The sequence below is a fragment of the Aegilops tauschii genome, chromosome 5 (assembly GCF_002575655.3).
Source record: "Aegilops tauschii subsp. strangulata cultivar AL8/78 chromosome 5, Aet v6.0, whole genome shotgun sequence".
Lineage (NCBI taxonomy): Eukaryota > Viridiplantae > Streptophyta > Magnoliopsida > Poales > Poaceae > Aegilops > Aegilops tauschii.
The window spans coordinates 31,049,248-31,069,018 of record NC_053039.3 but is presented as its reverse complement, the minus strand read 5'-3'; the positions used below and the strand labels follow the sequence as shown (position 1 = coordinate 31,069,018).

Genomic DNA, 19,771 nt, shown 5'->3' with positions numbered 1-19,771 from the left:
CCAGGCATCGGTATTTCCGAATTAATTCACGGTTGCCCAAAATTTATCTTTGGCAAACAGCAGGTCGGCGGCGACGGGCTCCCTGTTCCACTGTTGAGCGCATGGGTGCAGGGGGGGGGGGGGGGGGGGGGGGTGTGATCAAAATCACTTACGAACAGCTGTTACTCTCTGTTCGGCCACCTCTTCTCCATATGCTTCAGCGCAGCAAAAATTCAGAAGAACTGTACAGGCACTTGACTGCCAGAGAAAACCCAATGGAGTGAAACTGATCCATGCATAAGTTGGTTTCCGCAAATGGCAAGAGGAAATCATCATCCAAGCACCATGAATAATTGAGTAGAAAACTTCGGACATGGTACAATAAGTCTGAATGCTCCGGACAACTCGATTAGAAAAGCAGCACGAGAAGGGAGAACAAGATAAAGATCTTTCTCAACCTGTTCAACTTCAACAGTGGGTTGCAGCACAGACAGCATATGACAGCTAAAGAGATTGAAAAGAGCACAGGGAGCACAAAATAACATTGTACTTCTTCAGTTCACAATTATAAGATGTTTTGAATATTTCAATATGCACTACACGGACTGAAATGAGTGAACAAGGACACTAAAATGCATCTATATACTTCCGAATCAGAAAAACGTTATAACATCTTACAATTGTGAACGGAGGGAGTACCTTTGTAGGTTCTCCAGCAGAAGGTGGATTGTGAACATCCAACATCGATTTAGCAGACGGACGGCGAAAAGCTTGCTCCCCGGCGGATGGTCCATACGATCCTCTATTTATTTATTGAGATGGTCCATCCTGTACTGCACATGGTCCAGGTGAGGTCTGGACGATCTCTCCATATCGTCTATGGAGCAACTGGTGGCAGTCTCTCTCTGTCCGAGTTGAGGTGAGACGAAGACCGAGAACCCCCTCATCTTATTGGGCGCCGGGTTGGTTGGTGGACTCAGCTGCGAACTCGAATCTCACACGACCTGGTGCAGGCAAATCAACCAACAAGTGGTTGCAGGGGAGGGGGAGGACTGCTGGTTGGGTCAGTACAGTAGACAGTTTCTGCAAATGGTGAGAAGAAAACTTCATCCAAGTACCATGAGCAAGCAAAAAATTAGGGCATGGTGTACGAAGTCTGAATGCTCCACTCGGCCGACTAGAAAGCAGCACAATCCAAAGGAGAATCGCGGTGTCAAAGACACAGAGCAATGAAATTTAGGACATTGTGTAAGAAGTCTGAATGCTCCGCACAACCGACTGGAAAGAGGGAGAATCGCGCAGTCAAAGACAAAGAGCAAGGCCGCTTTTTTAACTCAACAAAATCAAAGCTAGAAAAAAACAACTGAAATCTATGATATTAACCACTACCCAAACGAGACAAGGACCAAGTGCAGTTCTAAAAATCATTGTGTGCGTTGTACTCTTCAGAAAGCAAGGGAGTAGTGCATCACAGAGGACAGGATTATAAACTGAAGTTTTGCTTGCTCTATTTCCACGATTGATTTGGTACAGATGACAAACTCATCGTGCAACAAAGAAAAACACCCAACTCATTGCCATCAAAGAAACAAGTTGAAATTATTCAGCAAATGACACTCATGATTACAGTCCACAAGAATAGTTAAGTCTTACATGTATTGGATGCATTAAAAAATATATGTTGGTGCCCACGATACATACCATGAATGGAGGCATGGTTCGTCGCCATCTGTTCGAGGCACATAGATCGCCACCAGCAGACGGGTGTGGACGCTCGGCGGTTGCGCGATGGTCGTGCGTGGCCGGAAGGGGCGGGACCCGTCGTCCTCAACAGGGGCGGTTCTGGCTTAGATCTATAGCAGCGGGGCTTGCAGACGTCAGCAGAGGTGGCGGCGGCAGAGAATGGGCGAGCGGCGGTGGAGCGGTGAAGGAGGAGGGCGAGGATGGGCGAGCGGCGGTGGAGCGGCGGCGGAGGAGGGCGAGGATGGGCGGGCGGCGGTGGAGGCCCAGCCGTGCTCTCGTCGTTGGGAGGAGGAGGTGCGGGGCGTGGGAAAGGTCGTGGTGCCGGGCGTGCGTGCGTGTGCATCGGTGGGGTTTTTTTTGGACGGGGTGGGCGGGTCATCATTCCAGGATCAGTGGCTTAATTTCGTGTGTTGTTGTGTTAACCACGGGAGGATTAGAGGCCATCAGATATTGTAGATGGACGGATATAATTGCTTGGATCTGCCACCTCTCATGCCTTTATCTCTACTATTAAAGGGGATCGAACGTCGTGATGGTTCGACCACCTCGTTCGATCCTCCCGCCTCGTACAACAGCCATCGCTCGATGTCCCACACGCCCGCATAAAATCCAGCCCGCAAGCCCACGTACCATCGATACTGCCTTCCTCCCATCCCCGACCACGTTGGACGTGGCCCAGAAACCAGCCCACACTTCCTCCCATCCCCGACCAAACACAGAGAGAAAAAAACTGTCGCTAACACGCACTCACGTCTCCGCCTCCCCCCAACTCCCAACTCCCAACTCGCTCCCGATCCCGACCCCATCTCTCTCCAGGAAAAGTCGCCGCCACCGGCGGCTGTGTTCGTCGCCCCGCCACCGATCCATCCGCTGCCACGCGCCTTCTGGATCAAGGTGAGGGATGCCTCCCGTCCCGTGCGCCCGCCTTGGAAGAGAGATGAGGGAGAGAAAGAGAGAGATAAGAGAGAGGGAAGAGCGAACAGCGGCGGCGCTGGCCTAATCGCCGACAGAGGAAGATGAGGTCATGGTTCCAAAGCGTGGCGGGTCAGCGCTGCTGATTCATGGCTGTCGACTTCCTTGTTTGCTTTTGGCTGCGGGCGCGGCGCACCTTGCCTTCATGTCACCAAGAAGGTCTGCAGTCCATCATCATCCGACGTAAACTTCAGGGCGGCCACCAGAAAGATCCTGATATGCCGCCATTATGCAGGAGCTCTCGGTTATGGTGAGATAGAAACTCCAGAATACTTACACTTATAGCTATACTATGTCTCTTTTTTTCTTCCAAGCTTTATATTCATTGGTTGATATGATTTCTTAGGTTAGGATATTTTTTTTGGATAATCCTGGTCTGAAAGCTTGTGCAGAAGGAAAAATCTGCTTCCCAATCAGGCAGTTCATCAACAACAATGCCAAGATTAAGTTCAACAAGGAAGCCAAACAACTTTTTACAGTGTGCACTCTCACAAGTATTATGGTTGGTAGTTGTTTCCCCTCTCCTGATCGAATGAATTATGGATGTCTCTGGTGCTACTGATAGATTGGTTTGGTGGTTGGTGTGATTTTTCAGGCCTGGTAAACAAGAAGGCAGCCAACTGCTCATAAAGAGAAACCGATAAGGAGATCTGGACATATAAGGTGATTATCGCTTCTCTTTGATTTCTTTCAGCATGAACGTAGATGTGCACATTCAGATAACTTTTATTGTCCGTGTTGCTTGAATACAAATTTTATTATCTGTTCATCTTTCTAACTTTAACCAGTGGTTTGGTTGTAGACCGACAACAAACTGTAGTACAATAAATCAGGCAATTAATTTATTGTTTTACCGCATTCTGGTATTGTAACACCCCGCATGTAACTTTCCATATTTGTAACTCCGACTCTTGCCATTTTCGACTATGTGTTATGATATTCCTCCGTGGTCGGGTTTTTGTCTTTCGTTTTGCATTTTGTTCATGTCATGCATTTCATATCATGTCAGCATGTGCATTGCATTTGCATACGTGTTCGTCTCTTGCATCCGAGCATTTTCCCCGTTGTCCGTTTTGCAATCCGGCGCTCCTATCTCCTCCGGTGTACCCTTCTTGTTTTCTTTCGTGTGCGGGTGTCAAACTTTCTCGGAATGGACCGAGGCTTGTCAAGTGGCCCTAGTATACCACTCGGAGACCACCGGTCAAGTTTCGTTCCATTTGGAGGTCGTTTGGTACTCCAACGGTTAACCGGGCATCCGCAAAGTCCATTTGTGTGTGCAGCAAAAACCCCCTCTAAAACCAGCCCAAAACCCACCAAACTCTCTTCCATGCTCTAGGTCGTTCGATCACAATCGTGTGGACGAAACCGCACCTCATTTGGAGTCTCCTAGCTCCCTCTACCTATTTATATGCATCCCCTCCCGAAACGAAACGCAGACGAACCCTAGCATTTTCCCTCGCGCCGCGCCGGACGTGTCCGTACGCCGGCCGGACAAAGCCGCCGCCGCCTCCAGCCACTCGCGAGCCGCCACCTGTCCCGCGGACCTCCCACCGCCGCCGGCCCGGCGAGCCCGTGGAGGGCCCGCCCGAGCCCGCATCGCCGCCGCCCGAGCCCGCGCTCTCCTCCGCGCCGGCGACCGAGCCCGCCGCCGCCGGCCGGTCCCGCACCCTCCGCCTCGCCGCCGACGGCCGCCGGCGCCACGCCGCCGCCGCCACCGCGGCCACCTCCTCCCTCCGCCGGGGCCCGCGCCGGCGCCGCCTCCTCCACCGCCGCGCTCTCCTCCGCGCCGGCGACCGAACCGGCCCCGCACCCTCCGCCTCGCCGGCGCCACGCCGCCGCCGCGGCCACCTCCTCCCTCCGCCGGGGCCCACGCCAGCGCCGCCTCCTCCACCGCCGCGCCCTCCGGCCTCCCCTCCTTCCTCCGGCGTCGGTCGCCATCGCCGGCCACCTCTCCTCCTCCGGTCGAGCCTAGCTACTTCGGCCTCGATCCGATCTGGTACTGCCGTTGACTTTTCCCGAGACCCTAAAAATCTGCTAAGTCTTGATATTTCTCCAGCATGTGCCTCTGTTCATAGCCTCATAACTCCTTGCATGGAGCTTCGATTCGCGCGTGTAATATGTCAAATTGTTCGTCTCATGATGGTCTATATTTTTTTCAATTGCACCATGTTCATTAGAGATCATCTTGATGCCCAAATCTCTGTTGCAAGAGGGCTAGTTGCTGTTATCTGCTGGTTCTTATCAGAACTTGGAGATTTGTCATTTTTGTATCATTTAATCTGTGCATCTTATGGGCATGAGCTCTACATGTGTTTTGTTGTATGCCATGTCATATTTCTAAGGGTGTATGACATGTATTTTTGTGATCTCTGTGGTGACTAGCACAATCATGCAAAGTAGGCTCCGTAATGTTTCTGATTTCAGGGACTTGGTGATTTCTCTAAGTCCTTGTCTGCTGTTATTTTGTTGCCATGTAAACTTGATGCTACAGAGATATCCATGCATATTTTGGATATGTTCAGTAAGGATGTTTTGTAGCTATTGTTGTAATTGATCCATTTCTGCCCTTGTTTGCAATTATGGAGTACCATAGCATGACTCAATCTTGCTCTACTTTTACTATAAAATATTTCTGGCAGATTCTTTACATGATATGCAATTTTTCCAAGCTTATTGTAGTTGATCCATACATGCTATGCTTATACTCTTGCCATTGGTAGCTTTATAAACATGCCATCTTGCTGTAGGTATGCTTTTTTTGTTATGCATTGCTCTGTAGTGAGTGCATCAAGCTCACAAAGAGGCCAACATATTATTGTTTCAGCCATGCTCTGTTTTCTGCCAAGTCTGAAACCTGATAACGAAACTTGCTATGTTTACAAGCTTTCCATCATATCTTCTGGTCATTTTTGGCTTATGGTCAGTAAGGGACTTTTGTCATATGCATTTAGTAGAACACTGCCATGCCTTGTTTTGCTATGTTAAGTTCCTGTAGCTTGTTGATTTCGTGCTCTGAACATTGCTACCTGATGCTGTTTTCTGCCATGTCCAGTTTTTCACTAAGTCTGTGAACCTGTTATCTTTTGCACTTTTGCCATGCTTGTTTGAGCTTGATATGTTGTGATCTAGCCGTAGCCCTGTGTTCATCTTTTGTCAAGCATCTCCTGTAGATTACTTTCATATGCTTTGTTGCTATGTTGGATTGCTGTAGCATTGTTACTTGTTGCATTTTAAGTGCTATCATGCTGTTAATCGCAGATTCGTGTCATTCTTGTTTTGCCCGTCATTTGCAAACCGTGCATCCGTTTCCGGTGATCTTTATATCGATTTCGACCGAAATCATCTCATCTTTCCAGTGGCATGCTTGGTTTTCCAAGTCACTGCATTTTTCATCATTTTCCTTCCGGAGCACGCATATGCATCGCATATCATATCTCGCATATCATACATGTGTTGCATCATGTTGCTTGTGCATTTCTCGTGATTGATTGTGGTTCCGTTTGTTTGTGTTCTTGTCTTGGGTAGAGCCGGGAGACGAGTTCGTGAACGAGGAACCTGTTGAGTACGCTTATGAGGATCAAGCTTTCGACAACTCTGAGAACCTTGCAGGCAAGATGACCACCCCTCGAAATCACGTTTATCTTTGCTTTGCTAGTTGTTCGCTCTATTGCCATGCTGCGCTACCTATCACATGCTCTATCATGTCTCCCATATTGCGATGTCAGCCCCTAACCATCCTTTCCTAGCAAACCGTTGTTTGGGTAAGTTACCGCTTTTGCTCAGCCCCTCTTATAGCGTTGCTAGTTGCAGGTGAAGTTGAAGTTTGTTCCATGTCGGAACATGGATATGTTGGGATATCACAATATCTCTTATTTAATTAATGCATCTATATATTTGGTAAAGGGTGGAAGGCTCGGCCTTATACCTGGTGTTTTGTTCCACTCTTGCCGCTCTAGTTACTGATATACCGGGATTGTGTTCCTTGAGTTTGCGTTCCTTACGCGGTTGGGTGATTTATGGGACCCCCTTGACAGTTCGCCTTGAATAAAACTCCTCCAGCAAGGCCCAACCTTGGTTTTACCATTTGCCGCCTAAGCCTTTTTCCCCCGGGTTTTCTAGAGCCCGAGGGTCATCTTTATTTTAAACCCCCGGGCCAGTGCTCCTCTGAGTATTGGTCCAACCTGTCAGTCGCCGGTGGCCACCAGGGGCAACTCTGGTCTGGCCTATCGGAAGCTTGGACAATTCGGTGTGCCCTGAGAACGAGATATGTGCAGCTCCTATCGGGATTTGTAGGCACATTCGGGCGGCTTTGCTGGTCTTGTTTTACTATTGTCGAAATGTCTTGTAAACCGGGATTCTGAGACTGATCGGTTCTTTCCGGGAGAAGGTTTATCCTTCGTTGACCGTGAGAGCTTATGATGGGCTAAGTTGGGACACCCCTGCAGGGTATTATCTTTCGAAAGCCGTGCCCGCGGTTATGTGGCAGATGGGAATTTGTTAATGTCCGGTTGTAGATAACTTGTCACTTGACCCAGCTAAAATACATCAACTGCGTGTGTGGCCGTGATGGTCTCTTCTCGGCGGAGTCCGGGAGGTGAACACGGTTTGAGTTATGTATGACGTAAGTAGGAGTTCAGGATCACTTCTTGATCATTGTTAGATGACGTCCGTTTCATTGCTTCTCTTCTCGCTCTCTCTTGCGTATGTTAGCCTCCATATATGCTTATTGCCGCTGCAGCTCCACCTCATTACACCACCCTTCCCTATAAGCTTAAATAGTCTTGATCTCGCGGGTGTGAGATTGCTGAGTCCTCGTGACTCACAGATTCTACCAATACAGTTGCAGGTGCCGACGATGCCAGTGCAGATGATGGGGTCGATCTCAAGTGGGAGTTCGATGAGGAACGTGGTCGTTACGATGTGTCTGTTCCTGATGATCAGTAGTGGAGCCCAATTGGGATGATCGGGGATCTAGCATTTGGGGTTGTCTTATTTTCATCTGGATCTTGACCGTAGTCGGTCTAAATATGTGTGTATTTTGGATGATGTATGAATTATATTTATGTATTGTGTGAAGTGCGATTGTAAGCCAACTCTTTATCCCATTCTTGTTCATTACATGGGATTGTGTGAAGATGACCCTTCTTGCGACAAAACCACTATGCGGTTATGCCTCTAAGTCGTGCCTCGACACGTGGGAGATATAGCCGCATCGTGGGCGTTACAGGTATCAACTACTAAGGAAAGTAGTACAATAAACAATTTTGGCTTGCATCGATTTTTCTTGTTACTATGCCTTTTTTAAAAGGATAGATTAGTTTTAAAGTTAGTTTTATTTTTCATCATTTGACATGTTAATATTTTTGTCGTGTACTGATATACTCCCTCCATCCCAAAATAAGTGCCTTTGATTTAATAAACTTTACAAAGTTGTACTAAATCAAAGATGCTTATTTTGGGATGGAGGGAGTGCTTGCCTTGCATTTTTCCTTTCTTTTGGTGCTGGTAAGAACAAATGTCGGTTGATATGCTCTTGTTATGGCCCTGCTAAGTACAATTAACTTTGTTTTAAAAAATCACACATATATTCTGATTCATAATAGCATTGTAGGCAAAGGGTTGGAACACGCGGTGTTTAAAATTTAGACAACAATTTTCAGTATAGTATTCCGAGGACTACTAGATGGTTTAAGGTGGCAGCTTCAGATCCCAAAAATGTGTGTGAGGAGTCTCCAGACGCGCGCTACAGGCTACATCCTTAGGTTTGGTCGTCTCTTCTAGCTTAATCGTGTTTAGACCATTCCATTAGTGGTACTCCCTCCGTTCGTTTTTATAAGGCATTTAAGGCAGCTGGTTTTGAACTGTTTAGAACACTGTGTGAACAGGCTTGAACGTCTTATATAAGTGAACAGAGGGAGTAGTAGTTATCACGAGGAATCCCTCATATCTGGATTGAGAATTTGCTACTATGAGATTTTCATCCGTGCCGTGCTCTGCTCAATTGGCATATTAGGCAACATGTACATGGCCAAAAAAGCGCTGACCACCGAATCCCGTCCTCGAGCAGGCTTAGGAATTGAAGATACCTAGACCCCCATGAGGTGGGTATCATCGGGTAAAGCTATGTTATGAACAGCGACAACTCATATGAGGATGCCGAGGAGATCAATTGGATTCCTTTATTGTTATTGTTGCACGACAATATCTGTTATTGTCGCTATTGGTAGAAAAAATATCCCAATGTACACAATGTATTTGCCAATGTAACATCATGATTAATCTCAATCTGGGACAATGCATTATTTTCTAAATATAGTCAAACATCACCGGATATATACTTTGAACAATCAAAGGAACATGCTACCAGTAGGAAGAAAACATGCTTGCATTTTCTTAGATGGTATATAGGACCTGAATACTAATTGTTGGACTGCCGACGTACTATGTATATTGTAACAGAACTACGTGGATGATAATGTCATTAGAAAAACTTGAAAGAATTACGGTGGCTGTTAGTTTGCTCGAAGTGAGTATACACTACAATGCTTCTCATAGCTTTATACTTCTATGATGCAAACTTATGTATTCTGGAGTTTGTTTGTTTTTTTGCTAGGGAACTTTGAAGCATGTGGTTGAAGTAAATCTACATTCTGAGAAAGAATTTGCATATTCAGGAGAAGGACTGCAAACATGGTGCTTGCTTTGTTAAGATTTTTATGTTCTCAAGGATGTTAAAGGGTTCCTCCTGAGAATCAAGAGGACAAGCTTGAACTCAAGCTGCCTCTTCACACAAAAGTGCTTGAACGTAAGATGCTCCTCCCGAGTCATTTGACAGATATAGAAATAAGATTTTATGAGAAGTAACCTGAAGGTCAGATGTGTTTTGTAGTAACTGTACCTCTTCTGTTATCTTTTTTTCTTTATGATTGGGAGTAGTATATGTTGTTTTAGAGGGTCTATTTTTCAGAAAATAAGATTCTGTTCTTTTGTTTCAGTACTCAACGTAATTCATGTTTCCTTTCAGTTAGTTGTGAGAGGCACTGCTTAAGTTTTATTTCAACTAATTGGTCGCCAAAAAAGATATTAAAATAATATTTTCAATTGATAAAAACATAATATATATATAAATACAACATTTCGAAGAGGGTTCAAACACAATGGCGACAAAAAAGGTTAAGGAAAAGGAAGGGTAAGGATAAAGATATGATGTGAGGAGGGCGTGGTTAAAGAAACACGACCATGCCTACGAAGAAAGAAGGGGAAGAAACAATGAATTTGTTATTATAGGAATTGAAACAATCGTGCTTCACTATGTTTTCTGTTCACCCGTAGCAATGCACGGGCGTTAAACTAGTAGGGGTAGTAGATAGATAGATAGATATATTAGACGGGGGATGTTAACCTTGGGTAATTTTATGGGGAGAAAACATGTAGGATGTGTGACTATTTATAGGCACAACGCGCGAAGATGAGCATGCCTATCTACGGGTTACTTCTATATCTATGATTTTTTTTATAAGTGATTTATTGATGAATTTTATTAGGGCATTAAATGTTGGACGCGGCTATACCTTGCTTATAGCGAGGCAACCTCCCGACTCGCTGAAGCGTGTTGCTGTCGCACGAGCTTTTGGGTCGGCCCAGTGTGCGGGAGGCCACTGCCTCATTGTTTCCCCATGTTTTTTGCTTTCATTTTTTTCTTTTTTTACTCCATCTATACTTCCAAATATTTTAAATAAATATATTACAAAATAAAATTTACATAAAACATTTAAAAAAACGTTAACCAACACTTGAAACATGTGAAATGTGCATAGATAAAATGTTTCTCATGTATATGAAAAATGTATAAAAATATATATAATATGTGTGAAAAAAGTTGGTCGTGTATTTAAAAATGTATTTGGAAAAAATGTTAAATAACTATTTGGAAAATATTAATCAAGCATTTAAAAATGTTGAATGTGTATAAAAAAATGTTGACCATGAATTCAAAAAATGTTAAAGTTGTATTTGAATTTTTTTAATCAAGCATTTGAAATATGTTAAATATGTATAGAAAACAATGTTACCATGTATTAAAAAAAGTTAAACTTGTATTTGAAAAATGTGAATCAAGCATTTGAAAAGATGTTAAATGTTTATAGAAAAAATATTGACCACGTATTCAAAAAATGTTAAGGTAGTATTTAAAAAATACTAATCAAGCATTTAAAAAAATGTTAAATGTGTATAAAAAAATGTTGACCATGTATTGTTAAAATATTAAACTTGTATTTGAAAAGTGTTAATCAAGGATTTGAAAAAAATTGTAAAATGTCTATAGAATAAATGGTGACTATGTATTTAAAAAAACATTAACGTTATATTTGAAAAATGTTAAATCAAGGATTTGAAAAAAAAGGTTAAATGTGTATAGAAATTTTTTTAATCTGGAATTTGAATTTTTTTGGAAGTGTAATGAGAAAATGTTGACATTGTATTCAATAAATGTTAATCTTGTATTTGAAAACTATTAAACGTGTATTACAAAAAATGCATTAAATTTATACCAAAAAATGTGCATATAAAAACAATGAAAACACGAGAGAAAACAAAAGAAAACCAATGAAAAAGAGAAAAGAAACGAACAAACCCTCAGAAAAAAGAAAGGAGATAAAAGCTAATGTAAAAGAAAACGAAACAAAGAAAAAGGAAATAAAATAAAAAGACTAGTAAAACGGAGAAAGAAATGTGGAAAACCAGTACAAAACTAAAACAGAAAGAAAAAAAAACCTGAAAAACCATTGGAAGACCGACTGTTTTTCTTCAACTAGGTCACGACCTACCAACAGAACACGGATTGGAAGATGGTCAGTTGGCTAGTAGGTCTACACTGCAACATAACGATCCCCGGAATGAATCCCACGAGCTCTCCCTTTTTGGACTCGCTATAAGAGAGATATAGCCTTTGCGTTAAACGTTACCGCTTACATGGTTTCCGCGGGCATGGGCTCTGCTAATGGGCCTGCCTGTTACTGTAGACTATTTAGCCGAGTCTTCCATCGGACTTGCTGTAAGAGATATAGCCTTTGCGTTAAACGTTGCCGCTTACATGGTTTCTGCGGGCATGGGCTCCGCTAATGGGCCTGCCCGTTACTATAGAGTATTCAGACGAGTCTTCCATCAGACTCGCTATAACCGAGATATAGCCTTTGTGTAAATGTTACCAGTTACATGGTTTCTGCGGGCATAGGTTGTTTTCTAACCGGCACTAGCCCAACTAGAAAGTACAAGCAATTTTGTTTTTAGAAATATAAGGGATTCCCCTGTTCTATTTGATAATACAACCAAAGAAAATACAAACAATGCCTCGTCAATTTAAATTATCAATTTAACTATATTTGGGGTACATGAAAACACTTTTACCTCTATATTTTTATCTAACTCCTAGATTGAAGGTATTTGGAGTTTTATTGTGATTTTAGGCCAGGCTTCAGGCAGAAAACTATCCCCTTCGTCCCATATAAGGTACGACGTTTTTTGACTTTACATTATTGGACGGAGGGAGTAGAACCCAAGGCTGGCCCCACCAACGGGATTTCGGCTGCAGTATGTTCTGCGGTCATCGTCTTCCTTCCGTCTTCATTTTGTGTTGTGCATGATTATTGATTGATGGTGGTGTGTGTGGTTGCGGCAGAACCCATGTCCTCATGGGTTCATGTGCTGCTAGTAGACTACTAGCATTGCCCGCGCGGCGGCACGCCGCGCCCCATTGATACATTCCGTTCATAAGAAGTGTTTTTATTGTTTACAATAAGACTCAATTTAAAGCAAGAGTACTGTATATGTGAGATTGTGGCCACAAAAAGAGAAGTTAGAAAGAAGACATTTATTGTCACAATACATGGTGAATGCATGTGTGATGCCGCGTAGGTGTTGGCATTACTAAGAATTGTAGCTAATGGGTTTGCATTAGCCTGCACTCAACCAATGATAAAAAGGATTGAAATTGTAAAGAGTTACTTACTGAAAGCCACCATAATAATCAATACCAGATTTTGCTGAATCAAAATAGAAGTGTTTACATCAGTGAATTTATCAATGCTAAGAAAGCCATCTATAATATAATCATAATGAAGAAAAGAAATATATAACAGCATGGCAGCGACTTGAATCAGGAGAGAAATTTGAATATATTTTATGGCATGACTTCTGATGTAATGAAACAAATCTAACTATATTACAAATATAGTTAACAACTGACTACTTGAAGAACGTGAGAAGATATATATATATCCTAAAACTAATAGTATTACTTTACTGGATCAGTTTATGATCTTCTGTACTCACATTCTTCTCATATATTAGCAACAGCTATATTAAAACTCAGATTCTCGCTACTTAGAGCTTCTTTGTTAGCTATGGTCATATTAGGTTTAATCTTGAGAGAAATAGTAAAGTTTGGAGAGTGACCAAGGATATAGACTATTAACTACCACTGAATGTTTGTGATGCTGATTGCATGAAAATTTTGCTTGCCACGGTTGAGGGTACAACATTCAGTTAGGAACCCTTCTAAAGAAATCATCATCTATAAATGAAAATAATTGCGGGTTAAAAAACCTTTTGGAAATTGCACCATATATATCAAGTAAACAAAAAGAGCTGTTGCTGAACTAATCATGTTTGGGGTAGGGGAAAACATTACCAATGCAATTCCTTGCTTAATTAGTTCGGCCTCCTAAAGAGCATTTGCAAACAGGGAGCAAAATTCAATATTGCGCACCACGGCCATATAATACGCAGAAAATACAATCACGGAACGACTCTGAAGTATATGAATAGGGATTGATCCTCCTTTCACTTTGAAGTGCATATTTCTGCTTCACAAAGTCATTATGTTTCTTTCGCACATCTAGAGTAGACTAATTAACTTGCTTTGATTCACCGCTCCTACACTCAATAGATGAAGGGCTAGCTAAAGTCTAGTCTAAATATAGTCGCCAACAATTTTAGCTAGTGAATCCCAAATAATAGAGCCGGTATCTTCTAACAGGAAGCACGCACAGTGTACAACCTGGAGCCCTATCCGGCTCGCAAAAAGGAACACCTGCAAAAATAGAACGCACCACACATATCAAAGTACCATCCAACAACAATCAACAATTTTTTTCTATTGAACATAAATCAAAATGCAAAAATCATATTGCACCTACTGAAACACACAGATGCTGAATTATTCTGTGGGATTTTTGCCTACTTATATCTCCTTGTGTTGCCTACAAAAACAACTTCTCTAAAATCTTGCCTACATTCTGAAGACCCTGATGCAAAACATGGATTAAAATGAACATTTACGCCTTTCGTGAAAATCCCTTCTCGGCCTTGAGTATGCTGCATCTCTCAAACCCATTGCTCTCATCCCGTGGATGGTAGCAGCTAGCCATCCTCGTGCTACCCCCACCATTAAAAATAGTGAAGAAATGCGCGAGTCAGCAAAAAATTGAGCATAAAAATGTTGCACAGGCAGCTATGGCCCTCACTTTTCAAAATAAAAAAAAAAGCTATGGCCCTCACTGTTTTGCTTGGCCGTGTGATTTGCGTTTCCGTGCTCATGATTTCCATCACCGATTTGCTCCTGCTCCCTCGTGATCTACATCCACCCCGTCACCATTCGTCGCTGTTGATGGCCAGGACGTGTCGGCGAAACAATCATGGAGGCCAAAAAGCACAGGGAACTCACCTCTGGCCGCGGATGTAGCAGAGCGCCTCGTCCCCCCATCTTCCGGCCCCCTCCTTTTTCCTTGGCGCGGTTGCGAGCCGCTCTGCTCACCCGTCGCGCGGTTGACTTGCAAGTGACCACCTCCCCCCGATGTGCTGCTTGCTTCGCCGGTTCGCTTCTCTGTTGTTCGTTGTCGATTGAGAGTAGGATCAACAGGCCCGCTTTCCCAACCGAATCTCCTCCCTCCGCTACCCACAAGAACCACCAACAGCAGAGTCCGATGACAGAGAACAAGACCCTAGACAACCGAGGCACCAAAACACTTAACATAAACAAAAACTTGATGACAAACAAACGGAAAAACACAAAACCAAACGAACCAGATCGCGCCACAAAATCTGCCGCTCATCCAGAATCGGAAGGCTGTACAGAGCGGCCACCCCAACACAACGGCCGATCATCAGACGGCGGAGCATGCTCCATACATACGGCTTGAGCGGACACCACGGGCAGACGTAGCAGAACGGCCACCACGCCGGCCAACCACAGCCCCCCGCGACCGAGGAGGCCGACCCGAACGCCGCGGGCCATTACGACAGGAGGAAGGAGCTACCATGGAGATAATGATATGGCAAGAAAGACGGTCTATTTATAAACCACAACCCGATTGCAGAACGGCAGCGGCAACGGTAAGCGGCGAGGTTTCCAGATTAAACGACGGCAGCGGCGCCGATCAGAAACAACAGCAGACTCTAGATAGCAATGGAAGCGGCACCGATCAAAAACACGAGGAGCCCACAGACGTTACGCAAGCGCCCAAGGATCGCCACACAACCAGGTCAACGGGCCATCAGGGCCCACATGCACAACAAATTGCTAACCGCACCCACGAACTCAGCACTCACGTTAACAAATTTTTTATCGCAAGTCTAAGATCCACGACGCTATTTCTAACCCTCAGGCTACCAAAAAAATACACGTGCCATGTCCAAAGTTACCCATAGGTCATTTTCATCCAATTGGGTTTAATATTGGGGTGAAAACGCCCCCGGAAATAGGGGCTTGGGTATGATCACTATATGTCGGCTAAAACTAGCCAATAAACATTCCAATAATGCAATAGCAATTGGACAGTGCCACCTTCTTCATAACACGTGTTTTGAGACAGAACACCACCTGAACTGAATCAGTGTAGCTCTGCTCTGCTCTGCTCTGAACAGTTTAGTTTAGCAGGGAAGGGATGACTTTGCCGCCAAGCAGAGAAAACCGCCATTAAAACCTTGCTTACGACCATCAGAGCAGAGGCTAGTCCCACTCCCGTCACCTTCCCGTACGACAGAGAGAGCGCGGAGGGGCGACCGTCTAGGGTTCCTCCGCCGCCGCCGCCACTTCAACCCACTGTATCTCCCACCGACGCGTCCTCCTACATCAAGCTCCTCAGGAGTCTCCTCCGGTTAACGACGGTGAGTTGATTCCCGTCTCCTTTCAGCCTGCCTCGATTCCCCTTGTGCTCGCACCACTTACTCGCTTGCTCGCTCTCCAGATCCCACTGAAAACGCCCGCCTTTTCCCTCCTCGCCCGCGTCCGTCCCGTCCTTCTTTCTTTCTTGCTAGATGGATCAGGTCAGTGTCCGTCTTCATGGAGATTCCCCATATGTTGTTTCCCCTCTGATTCATGGTGTGGATCTATATCTATCTAGTATGTTTGTTTGGTTCAGCGTGGATTTGTGCGCAAGTCCATCGTCCGGATCTCCTTCAAGTGGCCGAATCCTGACAACAAGGGGAAGATACTGACCGTCGTCCTCCCCGGCACCATCGTCTCCATCAAGGACGATGGATCCTGCGTCGTGCTCGCGGATGACACATTCTTCCGACAGGAGAACTGCCCTTTCGTGGTGAATCTGCCGACTGCCGGGGGATACGATGGTGTGCCAGTGGCTCCATCGATGCAGTTTTTCGTAGATGGCTTCTGTGCATTGGTTCTTCAGGTGCAACCAAATGGTTATGTGCCACCGGTGACATTTGAGACTGGGCCTGTTCGGCGAGAGGAGAAAGTGTATGGCTTTCTATTTCCACAGGAGGATTTCTTCACGCCAACAATGTATTGTCCAGGAAACGTCACGTAAGATTACTATATATGTATAGAGGATCATCAAACTTCTTAGCATGTTGCATTTGGGTTAGATTAGATTAGATTAGATTAGATAGCTCTATTGTCTTCTTGGCTCTGAAATAGCTGCAAGACTTTCGATATGGATAATCCGTAGATGGTCGCAATATTGTGTTTAGTTGATTTTGTTCGGTTCGAGGATGTTTGAAGTTAGTATGGTGTGTGTTTTTGTTAGGATAGCTGGAAGGTTGCGTTGGGCTGAAATCCGGGGTAGGGCATCCCCTTGACGCGAATGGTTATGTGCCATTTGTCAGTTTCATGAGATATGAAATTGGGGGCATGATGCTCCCTTTCTATAACAATAATAATATAGCTCTAATGTGCTGTTTGTATTTTGTTTGTTTGTTTGTTGTGAGCAGCGATGGAGGAACAGGCCCATTGGCAAATTGGAGGCATGGTATTCCTTTTCATTCATTTGGTCGTTTCGGATCACCTATATTCAACCAAAGCGGTCATCTTGTTGGGATATCTTATCAAGATTACGAGGCATCACTAGTAGAAAACAGGGCTTTGGTCACATGGCAGTTTTCACGTTAGTCCCGGTTCAGTCACGAACCGGGACTAATGTGAGCATTTATCCCGGTTCGTGCGGCTAAGGCATTAGTCTCGGTTCACCTGGGCCCTTTAGTCCCGGTTGGTGCCACGAACCGGGACTAAAGGGTGCGATGCCCATTAGTTCCGGTTGGTGGCACCAACCGGGACTAAAGGTTAGACCTTTAGACCTTTAGTCCCGGTTGGTGCCACCAACCGGTACTAATGGGCTTTGAGGCATTAGTACCGGTTCATGGCACGAACCGGTACTAAAGGTCCCATCTACACCCCCCCCGGACCGCCTTTTCAGTTTTAGGAAAAACAAAAGAAAATGATGGAAGTGTCAAAAAAAAAGTTTCCCATGTGATATGTGGTCTAGTTGTTGGGAAAATTAACAAATATGAATTTTGACTTTATTTGCAAAATCTCTCTGGATTTCTTAAAATGGGCATAACTTTTGCATACGAATTCGGATGAAAAAGTTTTTTATATGAAAAATCATCTACTCGAAAAGTTACATCCGAATTTAACGGGGGGAACCCCGTTAAACATTTTCAAAATCCTCAAAAACCTAACAGAAAAAAAGATACGGGGCTTTTAAGATCTGGAGAGGCAAAAAAATTCAAAAAATTACAAATTGTGGTCAAACTGTGGTCAAACAATGGTCAAACTAATTATTCTAGAATATTAGTGTTACTAAATAATTATTTCAGTTGTTTTGAATTTTGGTCAAATCTGGTCAAACTGTGGTCAAACAATGGTCAAACTAATTATTCCAGAAATATTAGTGTTACTAAATAATTATTGTTTTTTAAAACAATAGTTTCAAACTCAAACAGTGAAATGTGTCACTTCATGCTCAAGCTAAATTGCTGAGGGTTAATAGGATTGACATCTTACTATTGTCAGGAAAACAACATGTGTAGACTTGGAAACGAGGGAGGGAGAATAGAACCCGGAAGTTAAGCGTGCTCAGGCTGGAGTAGTGAGAGGATGGGTGACCGTCCGGGAAGTTAGATGATTTGGAATGATGAGGGGTGATTAGAGATTAGAAGATAAATTGAGCAGTGATGAGGGGTGGTGATTAGAGATTAGAGGTTAAAATAATTCAGAAATTTGAAAATAAAAAAAATAAAAAAGTTTAAAAAAATCGCAAAAAAAAATTTCAAAAAAAAAAATCATAAAATTTCCTTTAGTCCCGGTTGATAACACCCATGTGGACGGCCTTTAGTCCCGGTTCGTGTAAGAACCGGGACTAAAGGGGGGAGGCATTAGTAACGACCCTTTAGTCCCGGTTCAAAAACCGGGACTAAAGGCCCTTACCAACCGGGACAAAAGCCCTCTTTTCTACTAGTGCATGGTCCGTGAAGTTCCTGCAACAAGCTGTCTTTAGGGAAGCGGAGATCAGCAGGTACTATGTGATCCGCCATTTGTGTACATTAATATATATAGTGTTGCAATGTGTTGTACCACTTACCTTCAATACTGAAATTCAAATGAGTTTCTATGGCCATGCATGCCTTTAACAGTTTCAAGTACAGAATGAGCACTATATACCTAGTTATAGTACTACAGATTAATTCTACTATTGGTTCCAATAAATGTGGCAACAACTTTTGCTTACATCTTTCCTTATTTTCTTTTCTGTAGTGCATTGGGTAGTGTTTCCTATGTACTGAACGGAAACCCAATTCCCCGCGAAGTCCCAATTCTGCCCGTCTAGGAGCAGCAGGCTGTAAGCACTACTTGAACAAATTTTCAATGTACAGATTTCTTTTCGGGCGACAATCTTAATGTACTGTTTGATAGGGGAAAACTTTACTTGTTACAGTTTTTACTTGTTGCTACCGATTCTTAATCCCAAGAGTTGACTACTATGCACTGCAGGAGATAGCGCCTCATGCCTTCACCTCAACAGCAGATGGAAAATATCAGAGCACATTCTCAGGCAGCAGCATACATGGTGGAGTTGACTGTTGTTGCAGCCTAGTGTAGTTTTCAGTTTAGTTTCTTTTATTAAACTACTACATGACTTGTTATCTCAGCCTAGTGTGCTTGTTGATTTAGTTTCTGTCTTTGAACTGCCATGACTTATTTGCAGCCTAGCGTAGTTGTCGATTTATTCTCTTTGTTGAAATGTAATCTGATTTGCTGTGGTAGCTTAATGAACTTGTGGATTTAGTTTCTGTTGCTGAAGCTATCATGTGGCTGGAATGACTTTTATCCTTGGAGCCCCAGAGCTTAGAGGAATCATTTTACGAATTGAGTTGTTGGGTGTTCGCCCATTTTGTCAGGTGATGTGAAATTGGAAGTTTTCTTATCGATTAAACTGTCGAAGGCTAATTGTTGCTGATGACACAAACAAACCAAATTTTGCGAAAGAACAATTTCTACTAGTACTTTGTTCGTAGTCTATTTATAGCTGTTTTTCCTTTTTTTTCTTTGTCTTGCAAAGTAGTTTTGCTCTGAAGTTTTAAGTTTTCATGGATGTACATCTTTGTTGTCGAACGATTGAACATTTCAGTTTTTCATGGCACATATTTAAAAACTAATGTCTAGGAGATGATAATTTTGAATATATGTTCTGGTGGTTTGTGGGATTCGTTGCGTGCTTCATGTGAAACGGACTTGTTTTGCAGACAATGGAAATTTTGTAGCATTCAAAAAATTATA

General features: G+C 43.6%; 1 protein-coding gene and 3 long non-coding RNA genes across 11 annotated transcripts; 2 read left to right on the top strand and 2 right to left on the bottom strand.

Annotated features, from left to right (window-relative positions):
• Nucleotides 1–492: 492 nt before the first annotated feature.
• Nucleotides 493–2,058, bottom strand: LOC120964276 (uncharacterized). Its single transcript, XR_005756042.3, has 2 exons — nt 1,681–2,058; nt 493–1,062 (listed from the first exon to the last, which is right to left on the bottom strand). It is a non-coding gene; the product is annotated as an uncharacterized lncRNA (long non-coding RNA).
• A 221-nt stretch (nt 2,059–2,279) lies between these two features.
• On the top strand, nt 2,280–10,460 carry LOC120964275 (uncharacterized). 6 transcript variants are annotated; one of them, XR_006663436.2, is made up of 4 exons: nt 2,280–2,944; nt 3,087–3,200; nt 3,290–3,557; nt 7,922–10,459. It is a non-coding gene; the product is annotated as an uncharacterized lncRNA (long non-coding RNA). The 6 variants fall into 6 exon arrangements; XR_006663438.2 differs by having other exon boundaries at nt 2,815–2,944; nt 3,087–3,196; nt 7,922–10,460; XR_012183979.1 differs by having other exon boundaries at nt 2,283–3,200.
• A 1,881-nt stretch (nt 10,461–12,341) lies between these two features.
• Nucleotides 12,342–14,991, bottom strand: LOC123493938 (uncharacterized). Of its 2 annotated transcripts, XR_006663439.2 has the most exons (4): nt 14,779–14,991; nt 14,420–14,696; nt 14,254–14,329; nt 12,342–14,130 (listed from the first exon to the last, which is right to left on the bottom strand). It is a non-coding gene; the product is annotated as an uncharacterized lncRNA (long non-coding RNA). The 2 variants fall into 2 exon arrangements; XR_012183571.1 differs by having other exon boundaries at nt 12,342–14,329.
• Nucleotides 14,992–15,591: 600 nt separating this feature from the next.
• Nucleotides 15,592–19,284, top strand: LOC109768273 (uncharacterized). Of its 2 annotated transcripts, none has more exons than XM_020327009.4 (6): nt 15,592–15,861; nt 15,942–16,020; nt 16,116–16,519; nt 16,927–18,509; nt 18,749–18,833; nt 18,986–19,284. In XM_020327009.4, exons 2-4 carry the CDS (start codon nt 16,012–16,014, stop codon nt 17,102–17,104), a joined length of 591 nt encoding a protein of 196 aa, XP_020182598.3. In that variant the 5' UTR covers nt 15,592–15,861; nt 15,942–16,011; the 3' UTR covers nt 17,105–18,509; nt 18,749–18,833; nt 18,986–19,284. The 2 variants fall into 2 exon arrangements, with proteins under 2 accessions (XP_020182598.3, XP_073355784.1); XM_073499683.1 differs by having other exon boundaries at nt 18,749–18,861.
• Nucleotides 19,285–19,771: the final 487 nt, after the last annotated feature.

Coding starts and splice junctions, on each gene's coding strand:
- LOC109768273 (XM_020327009.4), top strand. Junction 16,520..16,926: donor TATTGTCCAGGAAACGTCAC/GTAAGATTACTA, acceptor TGTTGTGAGCAG/CGATGGAGGAACAGGCCCAT.